The 15,709-nt window shown below is 37.1% G+C and overlaps 2 protein-coding genes across 2 annotated transcripts; one reads left to right on the plus strand and one right to left on the minus strand.

Annotated features, from left to right (window-relative positions):
* The first annotated feature begins 7,298 nt into the window (after positions 1-7,298).
* Positions 7,299-10,457, plus strand: LOC106368956 (protease Do-like 9). Its single transcript, XM_013809035.3, has 8 exons — positions 7,299-8,076; positions 8,532-8,912; positions 8,987-9,178; positions 9,259-9,491; positions 9,579-9,680; positions 9,750-9,800; positions 9,879-9,983; positions 10,060-10,457. Exons 1-8 carry the CDS (start codon positions 7,488-7,490, stop codon positions 10,072-10,074), a joined length of 1,668 nt encoding a protein of 555 aa, XP_013664489.1. The 5' UTR covers positions 7,299-7,487; the 3' UTR covers positions 10,075-10,457.
* Positions 10,458-13,380: 2,923 nt separating this feature from the next.
* On the minus strand, positions 13,381-15,315 carry LOC106368955 (WAT1-related protein At4g15540-like). The gene is made up of 7 exons (XM_013809034.3): positions 14,936-15,315; positions 14,786-14,851; positions 14,600-14,713; positions 14,288-14,498; positions 14,049-14,207; positions 13,813-13,964; positions 13,381-13,677 (listed from the first exon to the last, which is right to left on the minus strand). Exons 1-7 carry the CDS (start codon positions 15,136-15,138, stop codon positions 13,533-13,535), a joined length of 1,050 nt encoding a protein of 349 aa, XP_013664488.1. The 5' UTR covers positions 15,139-15,315; the 3' UTR covers positions 13,381-13,532.
* Positions 15,316-15,709: the final 394 nt, after the last annotated feature.

A 15,709-nucleotide genomic window follows, 5' to 3' on the forward strand; every position in this document is an offset into this window, starting at 1 on the left:
CTAGTTTTGACGGAAAATATGTTTTTCCAGTTCTGGCGGGAAAATGTGTTTTCCAGCTTAGGCGGGGGGAAAATACGTTTTTCCAGTTTTGGCAGGAAAATATATTTTTCCCGTTTTGGCGGGAAAATGCGTTTTTTCGGTTTTGGCGGGAAATTGCATTTTTCTGGTTTTGGCGGGAAAATGCGTTTTTCCGTTTTGGCGAAAAATGCGTTTTTTCTGGTTTGGTGGGGAAATGCATTTTTCCGGTTTTGGCAAGAAAATGTGTTTTTCCAGTTTTGGCAGGAAAATAGGTTTTTGGGGTTTTGGCGGGAATATACGTTTTTCCAATTTGGCGGGAAAATATGTTTTTGGGGTTTTGGCGGGAATATACGTTTTTTGGGTTTTTGGCGGGAAAATGCATTTTTCGGTTTTGGCGGGAAAATGTGTGTTTTCGATTTTGGCTGAAAAGTGCGGTTTTACTAGTTTGGCCGAAAAGTGTGTTTTATGGAAATGTGTGTTTTACGTTTTTCTGAGGAAAGACGCATTTTGCGGTTTTGGCGGGAAAATGTGTTTTTCAGTTTTTGCGGGAAAATATATTTTTCGGTTCTGGCGGAAAAAATATATTTGCAAAAAAATAGAATTTACGTTTTAAAATAATATTTTAATTTTAAAAGATCATTTTTGTAATTTATCATTTTGTACTGAACTAGATGCATCTGCATCCAGATGCACCACCACAAGACTCACCTTCATTTGGGTGAGAATTTGAGATGAGTTTTTAAAAATTTAGCTGGGTGATCCATCTGGATATAGCATTAAAATGCACAAAACGAACATCGATTTGCATCTTCACCCAGATGGATCACTTGGTTGAGCAAACGAACAACACCCAACACTATGTAAAAACAATAAAAATATGATCGATCATTAATGCGATCGATCCATAGGAAAATGAATGTCATGTTGTAAACTTAAGGATTTAAAACTGTAAGTTTCCGTATATTATTAATGAATAAGTGTTCCCTTTATATAGGGGTTATAAGAGAGATAAATGCAAATACAATAATAGGAAATAGGCAAGTTGTAGCCGCCTCTCTCTCTTCTCCAAGTCTCGCGGCCGCCTCTCTCTCTCTAGGGTTGTCCGTCTCTCTCTCTAAGTGTATGAGCCGGTTATGGACATCCACCAATTGATTTATAACACTCCCCCTTGGATGCCATAACCATACAGGGATTGTAATACGCTTAATGTTGCCTCATTAAAACCTTATCAGGAAAACCCAGTGGGACAAAACCATGATGAAGAAAAAAGAGTACAACACGTACTACTCCCCCTGATGTGAACCTCAGTGGAGGTCCTTCAGCCTACGCATCCCAATATGATGCATGAGCTTCCTGAACGTGCATGTAGGAAGTGTCTTGGTGAATAGGCCAGCTGAATTGTCAATAGATTGTACTTGGACGACCTGGACCTCATCGGCTTTCTGAAGCTCGTGAGTAAAGAAGAACTTAGGAAATATGTGCTTCGTCCTATCACTTTTTATGTAACCGTCCTTGAGCTGAGCAATGCACACAGCATTGTCCTCATACATCACGGTTGGCTTTTTGCACTCGGCCATCCCGCAATCAGCTCGGACGTGTTGGGTCATCGACCTCAACCAAACACACTCGCGGCTGGCCTCATGTATGGCCAAGATTTCCGAGTGATTAGATGAAGTGGCTGTGAAGGTTTGTTTCTTGGAACGCCATGATATGGCCGTACCTCCATGTGTAAAGACATATCCTGTCTGTGATCGAGCTTGATGTGGATCTGATAAATAACCAGCATCAGCAACGCCAACTAAACCATCTTTGTTATGGTTAGTATAATATAGACCCAAGTCTTTCGTTCCTTGCAGGTAACGAAGAACATGTTTGATCTCATTCCAATGCATCTGGGTCGGACAGGAGCTAAACCTAGATAGTAGGTTCACGGCAAAGCTTATATCAGGCCGTGTGTGAGTTGCCAAGTACATTAAAGCTCCTATGGCACTGAGATATGGCATTTCGGGACCTAGGTCATCTTCATCGTCCATCTTGGGACGGAATGGGTCAGTGTCCAGGCCGAGAGACCTCACGACTATGGGGCTGGTCATAGAATGGCAATCGGCCATATTGAATCTCTTGAGTACCTTTTCAGTGTATGCCATCTGATGCACAAGGATCCCATCATTTATGTACTCAAGTTGTAATCCCAAACAGAATTTTGTTTTCCTGAGATCTTTCATCTCCAATTCTTTCTTAAGGTATTCAACCGTTTGAGAAATTGTATCCAGAGGTTCCTAGGATATTCAGATCATATATTTCGATGATTATCAATATTGTTCTCGAGAACTTGCTGTACATTCAGCTCAATACCCTCTAGTACTTTCATTATCCAATGGACCATATAAATAATTCATTATCCAGTGGACCATATAAATATGCAGTCACTACATCAGTTTGCTGCAAGTCTAATTTTCTCTCTTATATAGCCAGACTTATGAGAAATCTTAAAAGTAGTTGCATCCACCACATGGGAGTATATCTCCTCATAATCTATTACTGGTCTTTGTGAGAATCCTTGTGCAACATTAGCTTTATATCTCACGATTTCTATTCCTCACAAGACCCATTTATATCCACTGGTTTTAACATCATATGGCGTCTTAATCATATGGCCAAATACGTCTTTCTTCTTTAAACTATTTAACCTCACGTTTCCATTCAATCTGTTCTACGAGTGCGCACTCTTATATTGACGTGGGTTCATGATCTTCGCTTATATTCATAAATTCAAGTGCTACCTTGTATCATCTTATGTCGACATTCCTTATTGTGTTCCATTATGTTCTAGACATGATATAATCGATTGAGATTCATTATTATCAGGACCTTTAATACTTTGCAGCTTGGCGTCCCAAGCTACATTGTTTGGTACCTGTACCTTAGAGCCGGCTGGCCTTATCTCTATGTCTGGGATGATTTCCTTGACCTCGGATTTGTTTTATCATTCTATGCACCTTTCTCTTTTGTTTCCGAGGATTCTTATCTTTGGAACTTATTGGTTTATCTTGTATAGAATCTGTAGCAACTTGACTGTGTCTCTCTTGGACATCAAATTAGTTGGTGCTTTACAAGCTGGTTTATATATGACTTAGTCATTCTTTTTCGGATCAGCAAATGTGTCTGACATTTGATTAGCTAGCTTTGTAAATGTATAATCTTTGGACGTCTATTTCACATTCTTTAGTCTGAGGATCTTGCCAAGACAATGATGGTCGATGCCATTCTGTTTCTCTTACCAGCTTATTATTTTCTCCCCCTAATGTTGGATAGTCGGATCCATTAAACTTTGCAATCCGTGTTCTTGGCCACTAAATAGATCACCCATATTTGGCTCAAGGTACTTCATTATTTGTGGGAGATTCATATCCAACATATATCCCCATCCTCATCCTCTTCTAAGGATCTATCTTAGACGGCACATATATTTGTGGTGGCTTATCCAAATATCTCAAGATGTTATATGTCTGGCTCATGACCCGTAATAAATTTGAGATGGGAATATCTATGCTCACTTAATAGTCTGATGCTTATTAGTTAAGATGCATGTAAATTCGTGTGTCCCCAAGCCTTGGACTGAGAGTTTGGACATATGGGTAATGGCCTATACAGATTTATAAAAGGATTCAGCCAAGCTATATATAGTATGGACATGTGCAGATTTGTCCTCACTGCCCCCTCATGGACATACTATAATCTTTAAGTGCTTTGGGACATCATGGCCTAATGAGTTTCCCTTGTGTTCATTCCACACACGTGAGATTCTATGGGATAACTCTTTGTGCCCTTTCCAATATCAATTTCACATCATGTTTTGGACCAGGATGGTCAATCCGGTCAAACCATAAAGTGTATAATTTTGTGGGTAAACCATTCTGGTTACCATGACTATTGCCTCTATCATACTGATCTTGGTATAGTCTAGATCAATAGAGAATGTAGGTATAGTTTTTTTTTTTTATAGAACTCATTATGGCCTTGGGCGATTTTATACATATATCTGAAGGAACTCTTTGTTTCCTTCGCCCATTGTTTCAATATGGAAACCATTCATTCTTATATCTCTATATAATCTCAATGGGTTTTTCTCGGTAAACATAAAGCATCTAAATGCTTGCCCTTATACATATCTGGCCATAGCCCTTTATGTGTACCATACCCGCAAATCATATTGGCATTTTCAAAATTCACTCATTCCTTTTATTAAGTTCTAATAAAACAAGTTCATAGAAATGAAAAACATAGAAATGAAAAACATCAAAACAAAGAACATAGAATTTAGATTACAAATGTCGAAATCAATCTTCAGTTTTTTTTTTTTTTTTTTTAGACAATCTGAAGTTTCATAATCCATAAGATCGTCCTTCTCATGATTGAAGTCGTTTTCATCATCTTGGTAAGTCATATGGGCTTCAGGATTCTTCCCTTTCAAGCTCTCTTGATAGAGGTCAACTAGATGCTTAGGAGTCCTACAAGTCTTAGCCCAATGATTGCTAATTCCACATGGCACACATATTTCTCTGATTTAGTAGAGTGTTGGGGGTTTGAAAGAAGATCCACGGCCACGACCATGGCCTCGTCCAAATGAGCCACGGTCCCGTCCATGGTCTCGACCATTTCCTCACCCGCGGCCAAAGGATCTACGACTGTGGCCACGTCCGTTCGATTTGTCTCGACCACGGCCATGCTGGCCGTTTCCTTGGACGTGGTTGGACTCTTTATTGTCCTCTGTAGCGTGTGCATCAGGTAGTGGAACTGATCCAAGTGGTCTCATCTAACTGTTTCTCATTAGTAATTCATTGTTCTGCTCAGCGAGCAAGAGACAAGAAATAAGATTAGCATAGGTTTGAAACCTTTCTCTCGGTACTGTTGTTGTAACAACACATTGCTTGCATGGAAAGTGGAAAAAAGTTTTCTCAAGCATATCCTGTTCTGTAATACTTTCACCACACGGTTTCATTTTAAAAACAATCTTAAACAGTGCAGAGTTATATTCGTCCACAGACTTATAGTCTTGGATACTCAGATTCGTCCAATCAAACCGAGCTTTTGGTAAGATCACCATTCTCTGGTGATCATATCTCGATTTCAATTCATTCCAAAGATCTAGTGGATTCTCAATGGTTATGTATTGATCCTTGAGACTCTCAGCTAGATGATGACGAATGATCAAAATGGCTCTGTAACGATCCTTTTCATTGGCATTATTGTTCTCGGTGATACACTCACCGAGTCCCTTGGATTTCAGGATGATCTTAGCATCGAGCGCCCACTGAAAGTAATTGTCTCCAGATAGATTTAGGGCAGCGAAATCAAGGTTGTTGATTTTCGACATCTAAAGTTATAGATTAATATTTTTAGATCTTTTAGGAATAGTTTTTAATATTTAAACGATTAGGGTTTTATGTTCAAACAATCAAACAAGCCTTCACAGCCAAGATCTATGCCTCACGGCCAATGAGCAAGCCGCACGGCCATGGATGCAAAGTAGTTCGTTTTTATGCATTTAGTTTGTCGTGTAATTGCAATCCTAACATGGCTTGTTTCTATCAGTTCATGATGCAATCAAAACAAGCAAACCTATCGGCCAAGCAAAGATCAAGCCACACGACTATTTGATTAAATTCAACACCATTCCTAGAATAAGTTCTAAGTGTAATTGCAATCAATCAATGTGATTAAGTTATGGTATGAATGCAACAAGGCCACACGGCCATGAGTATGATCAAGTCTAGAACAGTTTAACCTAATATGTAGTTTCAGATTTCAATTTTAAAATAATCTAAACTAGGTCATTAGGGTTTTAGTTTAAACAAGCCAAACAATCAGACTCGAGTTTGAACAATCCTAACAATAGTTCTAGGTGATCAAATCAACCAATCAATGTTCAATTTCAAACAATCAAAATCTATTTTCAGAATTAGGGTTTTAGTGTTTCGATTTTATTAACAAGCAATTTCAATTTCAGGATGATCAAATTCAATCTCAATCAATCAATCAACCAGTTTTAATTAATCAATAGTTTTCGAATTAGGGTTTAGGGATTTCGAAAATTTGATCTTAGATCAAAGGGATTTGATTTGAGATTCAAAACCTTTAAGGTTCTGATTTTAATTGATCAATAGATCAATCTTGATTTTTAGGGTTTGGGGATCAAACTTATAGAGCTTCGATTTACTCGCTTAGGGATTGATCTATTATCCTATGACTTTCATCTTAGAGATTATATTTTAGGGTTTCATTCTTTACAATCAACCAAATTCGATTCATTATGTTCTTAGAATTCGAAATACCTTTAGTTTAGTTGTTTGTAGAAACCGGACCACCAAGAATGAACCTCGAGCTTAGACACGATCGGGACGCGAGCTGCTTCTATCGGATCGCGAGCGGCTATGATGCGAACGAGAGCTGTTGATGTCGGATCGCGAGCTATCCTTGATGTAGGATGGAGCTGAGTTCGTCTAGGATCAGGAATGCCTTGGGGTTGGAGCTGATCAGGTGGACACGAGCTGGAACGGAGCCGCGAACGGATTAGGGTTCGTAGGTATCGTCGGGTTCAGATTAGGGTTCCAAAGCAAATCGGCGCGCACTGTATCTGTGCGTGAAGGCGCGTCGGTGGTCAGATCGACAAGCGGTTTGCACTGACTGATTCGTCTCGGCCAGGGCTTCGATTTGATATCTTGATCGTCTTCTGGGTCCTCACGGTTTGGGAGAACGGCCTCTTCGAAGTTCCAAGGCAGATTCCTTTTCATTTAGGGTTTTAGGGTTTTAGGGATTTAGTTTTAGGCTCAGGGTGTTAGAGACTATCGTGCTGATAACGTGTTGTAAACTGAAGGATTTTGAACCGTAAGGTTTTATATATTATTAATGAATAAGTGTTCCCTTTATATAGGGGTTACAAGAGAGATAAATGGAAATATAATAATAGAAAATATTACAAATCATAAACATAAACGAATTAAAAAATATGCAATTTATAGCTGCCTCTCTCTCTCCTCTCCAAGTTTCGCAGCCGCCTCTCTCTCTTTAGGGTTGGGCCATCTCTTTCTCTAAGTGTAAGGACTGGTTATCGAAATCCACAGATTTTGATTTATAACATGTCAAAAGTATTTTTTAAAATGATTGAACTGGGCCTGGCGTAATCCTAGTGATAACATGATGTCATGATGCATGGGTTCAAAGTATATTTAGGTTCCGTATTTAAAACCCAAGCTCGATAAATTTGAATAAGGAGTCCAAATTCAGGCCCATGTTTCTATATTCAGACACAAAGGCACAACCGATCGCCGTTTCTTACACCCTGACAATTACATCACAATCCGGTGATAAGCCCTAGCCGCGTCGAAACAGAGTCCTTCTCTGAGAGTATTATACATTTCAGAGGAAAAGTTCATTTCTTCTTTTTTTACTTGTGGGTTTAGAGAAAGATGAAACCTTCTCAAAAGAGAGCTCGCAAACTCAAAACACAATCAGCCGAAAACGCCACCGGCGAAGTTAAAGAAGCTTCCGTCACACATCTGAACGAATCTCCGTCCCCTGAGCCTCCTGAAACCAACCCATCTCCGCCGCGACTCAACCGTGGGAGAGGCAAAAAGCGCAGACTGAGCAACAACCCATCCGAAACCACCGAGCAGCAACGCGGCGGCGTAGTCAGCCAGAGGTCGTCTCTTCCTCACCACCACCACTCTGATTGCAACAATGCGACGACTGTTTCAGCAGCAGCAACATCGGAATCCACACCTGCTGCTCCGAGCTGGGAGACTGTGGTGAAAGTCGTGCCTTCCATGGACGCTGTGGTGAAAGTCTTCTGCGTCCACACTGATCCTAACTTCTCCCTGCCGTGGCAGATGAAACGGCAGTACAGCTCCGGTAGTAGTGGCTTCATAATAGGAGGAAGAAGGGTTTTGACGAACGCACATTCCGTTGAGCATCATACTCAAGTTAAGCTCAAGAAGCGTGGCTCCGACACAAAGTATCTAGCTACAGTATTAGCCATTGGAACTGAATGCGACATTGGTAAGTTTCTTGTTGGTTTTAGTTTTGTGTTGCAATTAGCCCTGTGCAATTTGGGTATTGGGTAGTTTGGGTAGGGGACTAGAGGATCCATTTATTACATTCCGTTTTCGGTTGGGATAGTTTAGGGTTCGGTTCGCATTCGGTTAAGGTAATTTTGGATTGGATTCAGCTAATTTCAGATTTGTTTCGGTTAGGACAGTAAAACTAGGAATCAGAAAATACCCGGAATAAAAACATATGGATACTTTAGGATAGTAAGTTCCTTGTTGTAAGGACCGGTTCTGAACAAAGCCAAATGAAGATTAGTTCCAAGATTTCTTAAAGAAAAAATATATAGACATAGATAGACACCTAAATTTTTTTTAAAAATTAAAATCTTTACTAAATAGTTTACAGCCCCAGGTTTGTGTTGCAATGGAACAGTTTCTTGATTGTTTCTTGGGGATTATTTGCAGCTTTGTTGACAGTTAGTGATGATGAGTTTTGGGAAGGAGTGTCTCCTGTGGAGTTTGGAGATTTACCAGCTTTGCAAGATGCTGTAACTGTTGTTGGTTATCCGATTGGTGGAGACACTATCTCCGTCACGAGCGGTGTTGTTTCTCGGATAGAGATACTGTCTTATGTACATGGATCGACAGAGCTTTTGGGGTTGCAGATTGACGCGGCTATAAACTCTGGGAACTCTGGTGGTCCTGCGTTTAACGACAAGGGAAAATGCGTGGGGATTGCGTTTCAGTCGTTGAAACATGAAGATGCTGAGAACATTGGTTATGTCATACCAACGCCTGTGATTGAACATTTCATTCAAGATTATGAGAAGCACAATAAATACACAGGCACATTTTAAAGTCTCTTTGGTGTTTCTTTCTATATCTACTACATTGTGTCTCATCACTTGTACTTGTTTTAGGCTTTCCTGTGATTGGGATTGAGTGGCAGAAGATGGAGAATCCAGACTTGCGTAAGAAAATGGGAATGGAGTCTCATCAAAAGGGAGTGAGGATAAGGAGAATCGAGCCAACCGCCCCGGAGTCGCAGGTTTTGAAGCCCTCCGATATCATCCTCAGCTTTGATGGAGTTAATATTGCTAATGATGGAACTGGTAATCATTTCTTCTTATTACCAATTAGTGAGTCTTAGACATTCTTGGCTTTATGTTCTTGTTTGGATATTTTTGTATAGTTCCATTTAGGCATGGAGAAAGAATTGGGTTTAGCTATCTTATATCTCAAAAGTACACTGGGGATTCTGCACTTGTGAAGATCCTGCGTAACAAAGAGATTCTTGAGTTCAACGTAAAACTTGCAATCCACAAGAAGCTAATCCCTGCACACATAAGTGGCAAACCTCCTTCCTACTTCATCGTTGCTGGCTTTGTTTTTACAACTGTTTCTGTTCCTTATCTTCGCTCTGAGGTCTTTTACTCTCTCTATATATCTTGTCTCTTACTCTCTAAGTATCTCACACGCAATGTAACCATTTCCCATTATATGTTTTTGTAGTATGGAAAAGAATACGAGTATGATGCACCTGTCAAGCTTTTGGAGAAACATCTTCATGCAATGACTCAATCCGTGGACGAGCAACTTGTTGTAGTTTCACAGGTTGGTTTGGTTTGCGCGATCAAACATTATTCTTTGCCTTTGATATAACATCCGTGTATTACTTTTCAGGTTCTTGTTTCTGACATCAACATTGGTTATGAGGAGATTGTCAATACACAGGTCTGTATAAATTTGCATAATCATGTGTTTGATGCTTCTGTCAGCTCTCTAAATGGTTTATAAACTCTGCCTGTGTAGGTTGTTGCTTTCAATGGCAAACCTGTGAAAAACTTGAAATGTTTGGCTGAGATGGTGGAGAATTGTGAGGATGAATACATGGAGTTTAATCTTGATTATCATCAGGTATGAATGATTCTCTCTGATGATCTGTAGACATAATAACCTTTTAGCTAAAATCTCTCTGTGGTATTTTGGACAGATTGTTGTTCTGTAAACTAAGACTGCAAAAATGGCAACTTTAGATATTCTGACCACACATTGCATACCTTCTGCTATGTCTGATGATCTCAAGACTTGAACAAGAAACCAAAACAGTATTAGCCTTGGAAGGAGAGAGAGATTTTGCGCCATGGAAGCCACACAAAAGCAAATACAGAGTCACGGAAGACAAAGAACTTTTAAAAATCAAACCATATCATTTGTCTTCTTTAGTTTTTACTTTGTTATAATTGGCAAAGTATGCACTTTCAGAATTTTAAGAAGCTTCGTGTCCCTGATTTCTGTTTTGAATTAGACTTATTTGTTCAGCAAAAGATGAGAGTCGAAATTGTAAAAGAGTAAGTGCATCATGCAAAAACAAAATGGTTTCTGATCTCATTTGGTTCTCTGTAAAGCATACAAGTTTGTATGACACCCCATTGTCTACCATGTTATAAAAGCATATAAGGTAGAATAGATGGGGCGAACCATACTGTCCTATGCCATCATGCTACATAGAGCGGGAAATTTTAGTTTTTACCCACGGGTCCCGCTCTGTTTGACCCGCTGCGGGACGGGTGCGGATCGGCCATTTTGAAAAATTCAACGTGCGGGTGCGGATGCGGGTCGAGTCGATTCTACGCGGGGCTGGTGCAGGTCGGTCGATTTTGAATCGCAGGTACCCTCTAACCCGCAAAAAAATAAATAAAATTCAAAAAATAATATATATTTTCGTAAAAAATATATAAAATACTATAAATTAAGAAAATAATATATAATTTAATTATTTTAACTGAAAAATAAGTATTATATAATTAAAATAATTATTTTATTAAAATTTATATTATCCGCGGGTCCCGCGGGTTACCCGCAAACTTGAGCGGGGCGGATGCGGGTATGTGAATCTTTCTTTGCAGGTCATGCGGGTCAAAGTTTTGAGTGAAAAACAATGAGTCGATCCGCGGGTTGGCAGGACGGGCGGGGCGGGTTGACCCGCGAACCCAGCTCTAATGCTACACGTTATCTTTGAGTTCGGATCAGGGTCTCATGTCTTTATCTAAAAAGAACAAAATCTCTTTACACTCTACTCGAGCATTAGAGTTTCGATATAAGATCCTCCTTGTGAAGTTAATCAAACAAGTGGACCAGTACACTATAAACTTTATTAATTATATTAATACTTAATAAACTAATATACATAATAAATTAATAAATTTTGTGTAAAATATGAAATAGTTCAGTAAGGTAATAAATTAATAATATTAAAATTTTCTTACCTAAAATATGGTAATATTAGTAATTATTATATGTTTAAATTTTATATAACATAAACACAAGATTTTATCTTTTTGTTTTTCAAAAAAAATTATCTCTAATTTTAATTTTCATCTCAATATTTTGATGTTATTTTGTCGAATTACATTTAACGCACACATCTGTAGTTTACCATATGTATCAAACATATACAAAATATTTCAATAATCTAATAAAAATAAATAAAATAAAATCTACACCATCTAACTAATAATAATATTTTGAAATAAAATATTTTTCATAATTTTAAATAAAAATATTTTTTCATAATTTTAAATAAAAATATTTTAAAATATGTAAAAGTAAATTTTTTTTAAACAAGGAGGTTTTCCCAGGGAGGAGACGAAGGCCGGTTACTAAATTCTCTAGCTCTTCAGATTGATAAGTGTACTCAAACTAGAAACTTGTTGCACAAATGTTTCAAATCCATTCCAATTGAGCCAGCTCATCTGGTTAAGATCAACAAAAGAATTTAATACTCCCTTCATTTTATTTTAATTGTCATTTTAGAGTTATGTATATAGATTAAAAAAACATTGAATTTTACATATTTCCAAAATAAAACAATCATTGCTTATACACCTAATCATATTTTAACTAATACAAAAATAAACTGGAGAATACTGTTAATAAATTTTGCATTGAAATTTTAAAATGACACTTATTTTGAAACAAAAAAATTATTTTACAACGACAATTAAACTGAAACGGAGCGAATATCATTTATTTAAAATACATGGTTTAAAACTATTCACTTACCTTATTTCTACGTTATGCCTAAACTCGTTTTACTTCTCCTACTTAATCAATACATTAATAAAATTGACTTTGATTTCTTGCTTTTCGCAGTATCAATTTTTATTTCATTCTATAACAAGGATAATAACTAATCAGGCTATCAATTTAAAATACACAATGATTTTATTTGTGTATCACACATGACCTAATATAGTAATCAATAAAGTCCAAATCTTAAGCGGCCGAACCAAAAAAAAATTGTATCGGAGTCAAAAAAAAAATTAAAAACATAATTTATAAACCATAAAAAAATTACAAATGTACTCTACGTTCACTCATAGCTTGAAACTTTTTTATAACAGTTTCACTGGTTATATCTTCAAATATATTTTTTCAATAGAATAAATAAGACATTCACCCAAAAACTGACCATCGATGCGATTTCTAAATATGAAACTAATTGTTAAGCCATTTTCAGACCATGAACATATATAAGATAATAATATAAACAAAGGAGTATAGCAAAAATATATAGAAAACCAACTTGAATTTTAACAAAAAAAACACCGTGGTGCTCTAGTGCTCTTGTGTTCGCGAGGAAGAGGAACATATTATTATTAGTATTATTATTATTATTATTATTATTATTAGGTCTACTTAATTTTTTAATGTTTTTATATTATAAATTAGTTGGACCTAATACAATTTATATAAATCCAAAGTTTTAGAGATAAAAAGTATAAATATTTTAGTTGCATAATTAAATTTTATCTTTAATGTTTAATAATTATTTTTGTGGGGTCAAATTTATTTTTTAATGGGGTCAATAAAATTTTTATTTAAAACAAAACAAAACAATTTTTTTTTAGAAAAAGTAGTGGGGTCAGCTGACCCCCTTCTCCTAAGCTGCCTCCGCTCTTAAGCATACATAGTACACGATATTTGTGTATCACACATGAACTAATGTGGTAATCAGTAGAGTCCAAACCTTGAGCATACATAATACAAGATATTTGTGTAGTAATCAATAAATTCCAAAACTTAAGCATACATAGTACAAGATAGACAGGGACAGGGACCCATTTTCAAATGTATACAAAATTTATTAAATGAATCTACTGAAACTAAAAGACTGAACCAAATTCTTGGGACCCATCTTCAAATGGATACAAAATTAGTTAATGAATCTACTGAAACTAAAAGACAACTAAATTATTGGGACCTATCTTCAACTGGATATAAATCAGTTAACGAATCTATGAAACTAAAAGACGGAAACTAGATTCTTGTTACCTTCTAGTTCTAGATAATGCAAGAAAAAATACATTTGGTCAAACGTATGCATATGCAAGATGTTGATACGAAAGAAGAAGATATATACAATATATAAGATTTCACTTGTATCCAACATAATGAATATCTTCATGATAAGGTTTCATCTTCTCTGTTCTGTGTAGGAAACAAAAGTGACTGCTCAGAATCACTTATTGTTTTGGTTGTATCCTCTCTTGCTTTGCCCCAAATCACAGTATAGAATCCAAAGCTCAATATCACTGATCCAACCACACTGCCACAACACATAGATATAAAATAATATGTACTAATCACTGAATCTTATTACCCAACAACCAAAAATCTAGAACTATGTTTTTCAATATAGAGTCGCTATAGTTGAAAGTAAGAATATGAATGATAATGGTACCTCCCTAGGTGAAGTGCATCTCCAAGGAAAATAGAAGCCATGGCAACTGCAATGGCAATAGACAAGGGCTTGAACAAGGATACATAGACCGGACCCTTCAAATGCAGACCCCACGTGTGGATAACTGAGCCCAATGATGTATCAAAGAATCCCTAAAACAGAGTTTCAGCTTCAAGCTTGAGATAAGAAGATAAAGAGTATGTACTTAAAGAGAGTTCTAAGGTTTGATTACTCACTGAGTATATGACTGCAACGAGTGAGACTCCCGGTTTAAGCTTCCAGGAATTCAAGTCTCTTTCTACATATAGACATACTAACGCTGAGATTAGCGTTGCACACATGTTGTAGAAGAGGACTACGCTTATTTCTTCAGGGTATATCTCCATGATCTGAGTCTGAAATCATGTACAGCTGCTTACTTTAGCTCAACTTTAAGAATTACCATCAAACGTAAAGCATTAAGTTTATGTACTACCTGAAGAATATACCAGACTGAAAGTAGCAAAAACTGTAAAGCTAGCAGAAGGCCTCCAATGATCCAACTTGGCTCGAATGAAGCAAAAGATGCAGCAACAAGAAGTTTTGGGCCTTTATAAAGAACAATAACAAGAGCACCAGATATAGATACTATCGTGCCAATGATTTTAGCCTGTGTTGCAGAGCTTCTTAACATCACTTGTTCCATCCTTTACCGTCACCCGAGAAGCACAACCACTTAGACGATATAGCAACACACAAATCTCAATTTTTTTTAAAAAAAGGGAAATAGAAGAGAAGAGAGTGGAACCTGAAGAAGACGGCAAGCATGAAGGTGAAAGCTGGTGTGAGGTTGCTTATAGCAGAAGAAAGAGTTGGGGAACTATATTCTATTCCTTTACAACCAGCTATCCGCGAGGTAAGCCTGTTTTACGCCAAGTTAGCAAACTAGAAAACAAAAAAGCCTAAGAATACTCATAGATCTTGAAACAGTTACCCAAGAAGCGTAAGTAGGAAAATCTTGAAGAAGAGAGGAGACTTGGCTGAAGGTAATCTTCTCTTCCTGCATAAGTAAAGTAAAATTACATAATCTTGAAAAGTATTATATTATTGAATAAAGAGTTAGTTGAGAAGATCAAGCAAGCACCTTCCAAAGATGAGGGAAAGTGTAAATAGGACAAGTGTAGCAACAACATAAGAGTAGAAGACAAAGACATAAAAACTGAATCCTCTCAAGGTCGCAGCTTTGAACAGTGTGGACGATCCAACCGTGGTACACTCCACTGCGATCATTGCCGCAAAGGGGACAACATCTCGGCTGAAGTACCTCCACGCCACTGTTTCTCTCATGATATCCAGATTCTCAGGAATCCTCTCAAGTTAACTAAGGATTCATGATCTTGGTTATTAACATCACCAGGGTTGCTGCTAAATTGTTTTTTTTTTTTTTAAAACCATGACATTTTCAGTGCAGGAAAACATCCCAACTTGACCATATACTTCACACCAAAAGAATAATATCAGAATATTACAAGGACCCACGACAAGGACCTTTGCCCATTATATGCTACAATACTTTCAGCTCAATCATTCAACTAAAGAAATTTCTAACTTCCATTTCAAAAAATTCTCCTCCAATGATATTCACTTATATCAAACGCATAAACTATAGGAGTGGAGCCAGAAGCTTTGAACAAAGGATACTCATTCTTATATACATCAAAATAATACAAACAAAAAATAGCAAAACCTATTTATTAGGCCTTCGTTTTTGATGCTGGATGCTCTAAATATTCATATGTTGTTCTTCATCTGGATGCAAAATCCACAATATTAAAAAATCTAGATATTTGAGATACCAAAAATGTGGAGTTTGATGCATCAATCATTTGCATTTCAAAATTTAAAAGACTTAAATACC

The sequence above is a fragment of the Brassica napus genome, chromosome C4, assembly GCF_020379485.1.
Source record: "Brassica napus cultivar Da-Ae chromosome C4, Da-Ae, whole genome shotgun sequence".
Classification (NCBI taxonomy): Eukaryota; Viridiplantae; Streptophyta; class Magnoliopsida; order Brassicales; family Brassicaceae; genus Brassica; species Brassica napus.

Bases quoted from the DNA above. Each gene is read 5' to 3' on its own strand.
- LOC106368956 (XM_013809035.3), top strand. From the start codon at position 7,488: ATGAAACCTTCTCAAAAGAGAGCTCGCAAACTCAAAACACAATCAGCC. The intron at 8,913-8,986 runs GCACATTTTAAA...TACTTGTTTTAG, and splicing joins GAAGCACAATAAATACACAG to GCTTTCCTGTGATTGGGATT. The intron at 9,681-9,749 runs GTTGGTTTGGTT...ATTACTTTTCAG, and splicing joins AACTTGTTGTAGTTTCACAG to GTTCTTGTTTCTGACATCAA.
- LOC106368955 (XM_013809034.3), bottom strand. From the start codon at position 15,138: ATGAGAGAAACAGTGGCGTGGAGGTACTTCAGCCGAGATGTTGTCCCC. The intron at 14,499-14,599 runs GTTCCACTCTCT...GTGACGGTAAAG, and splicing joins ATGCTTGCCGTCTTCTTCAG to GATGGAACAAGTGATGTTAA. The intron at 14,208-14,287 runs GTAGTACATAAA...ACATGATTTCAG, and splicing joins CAGTCTGGTATATTCTTCAG to ACTCAGATCATGGAGATATA.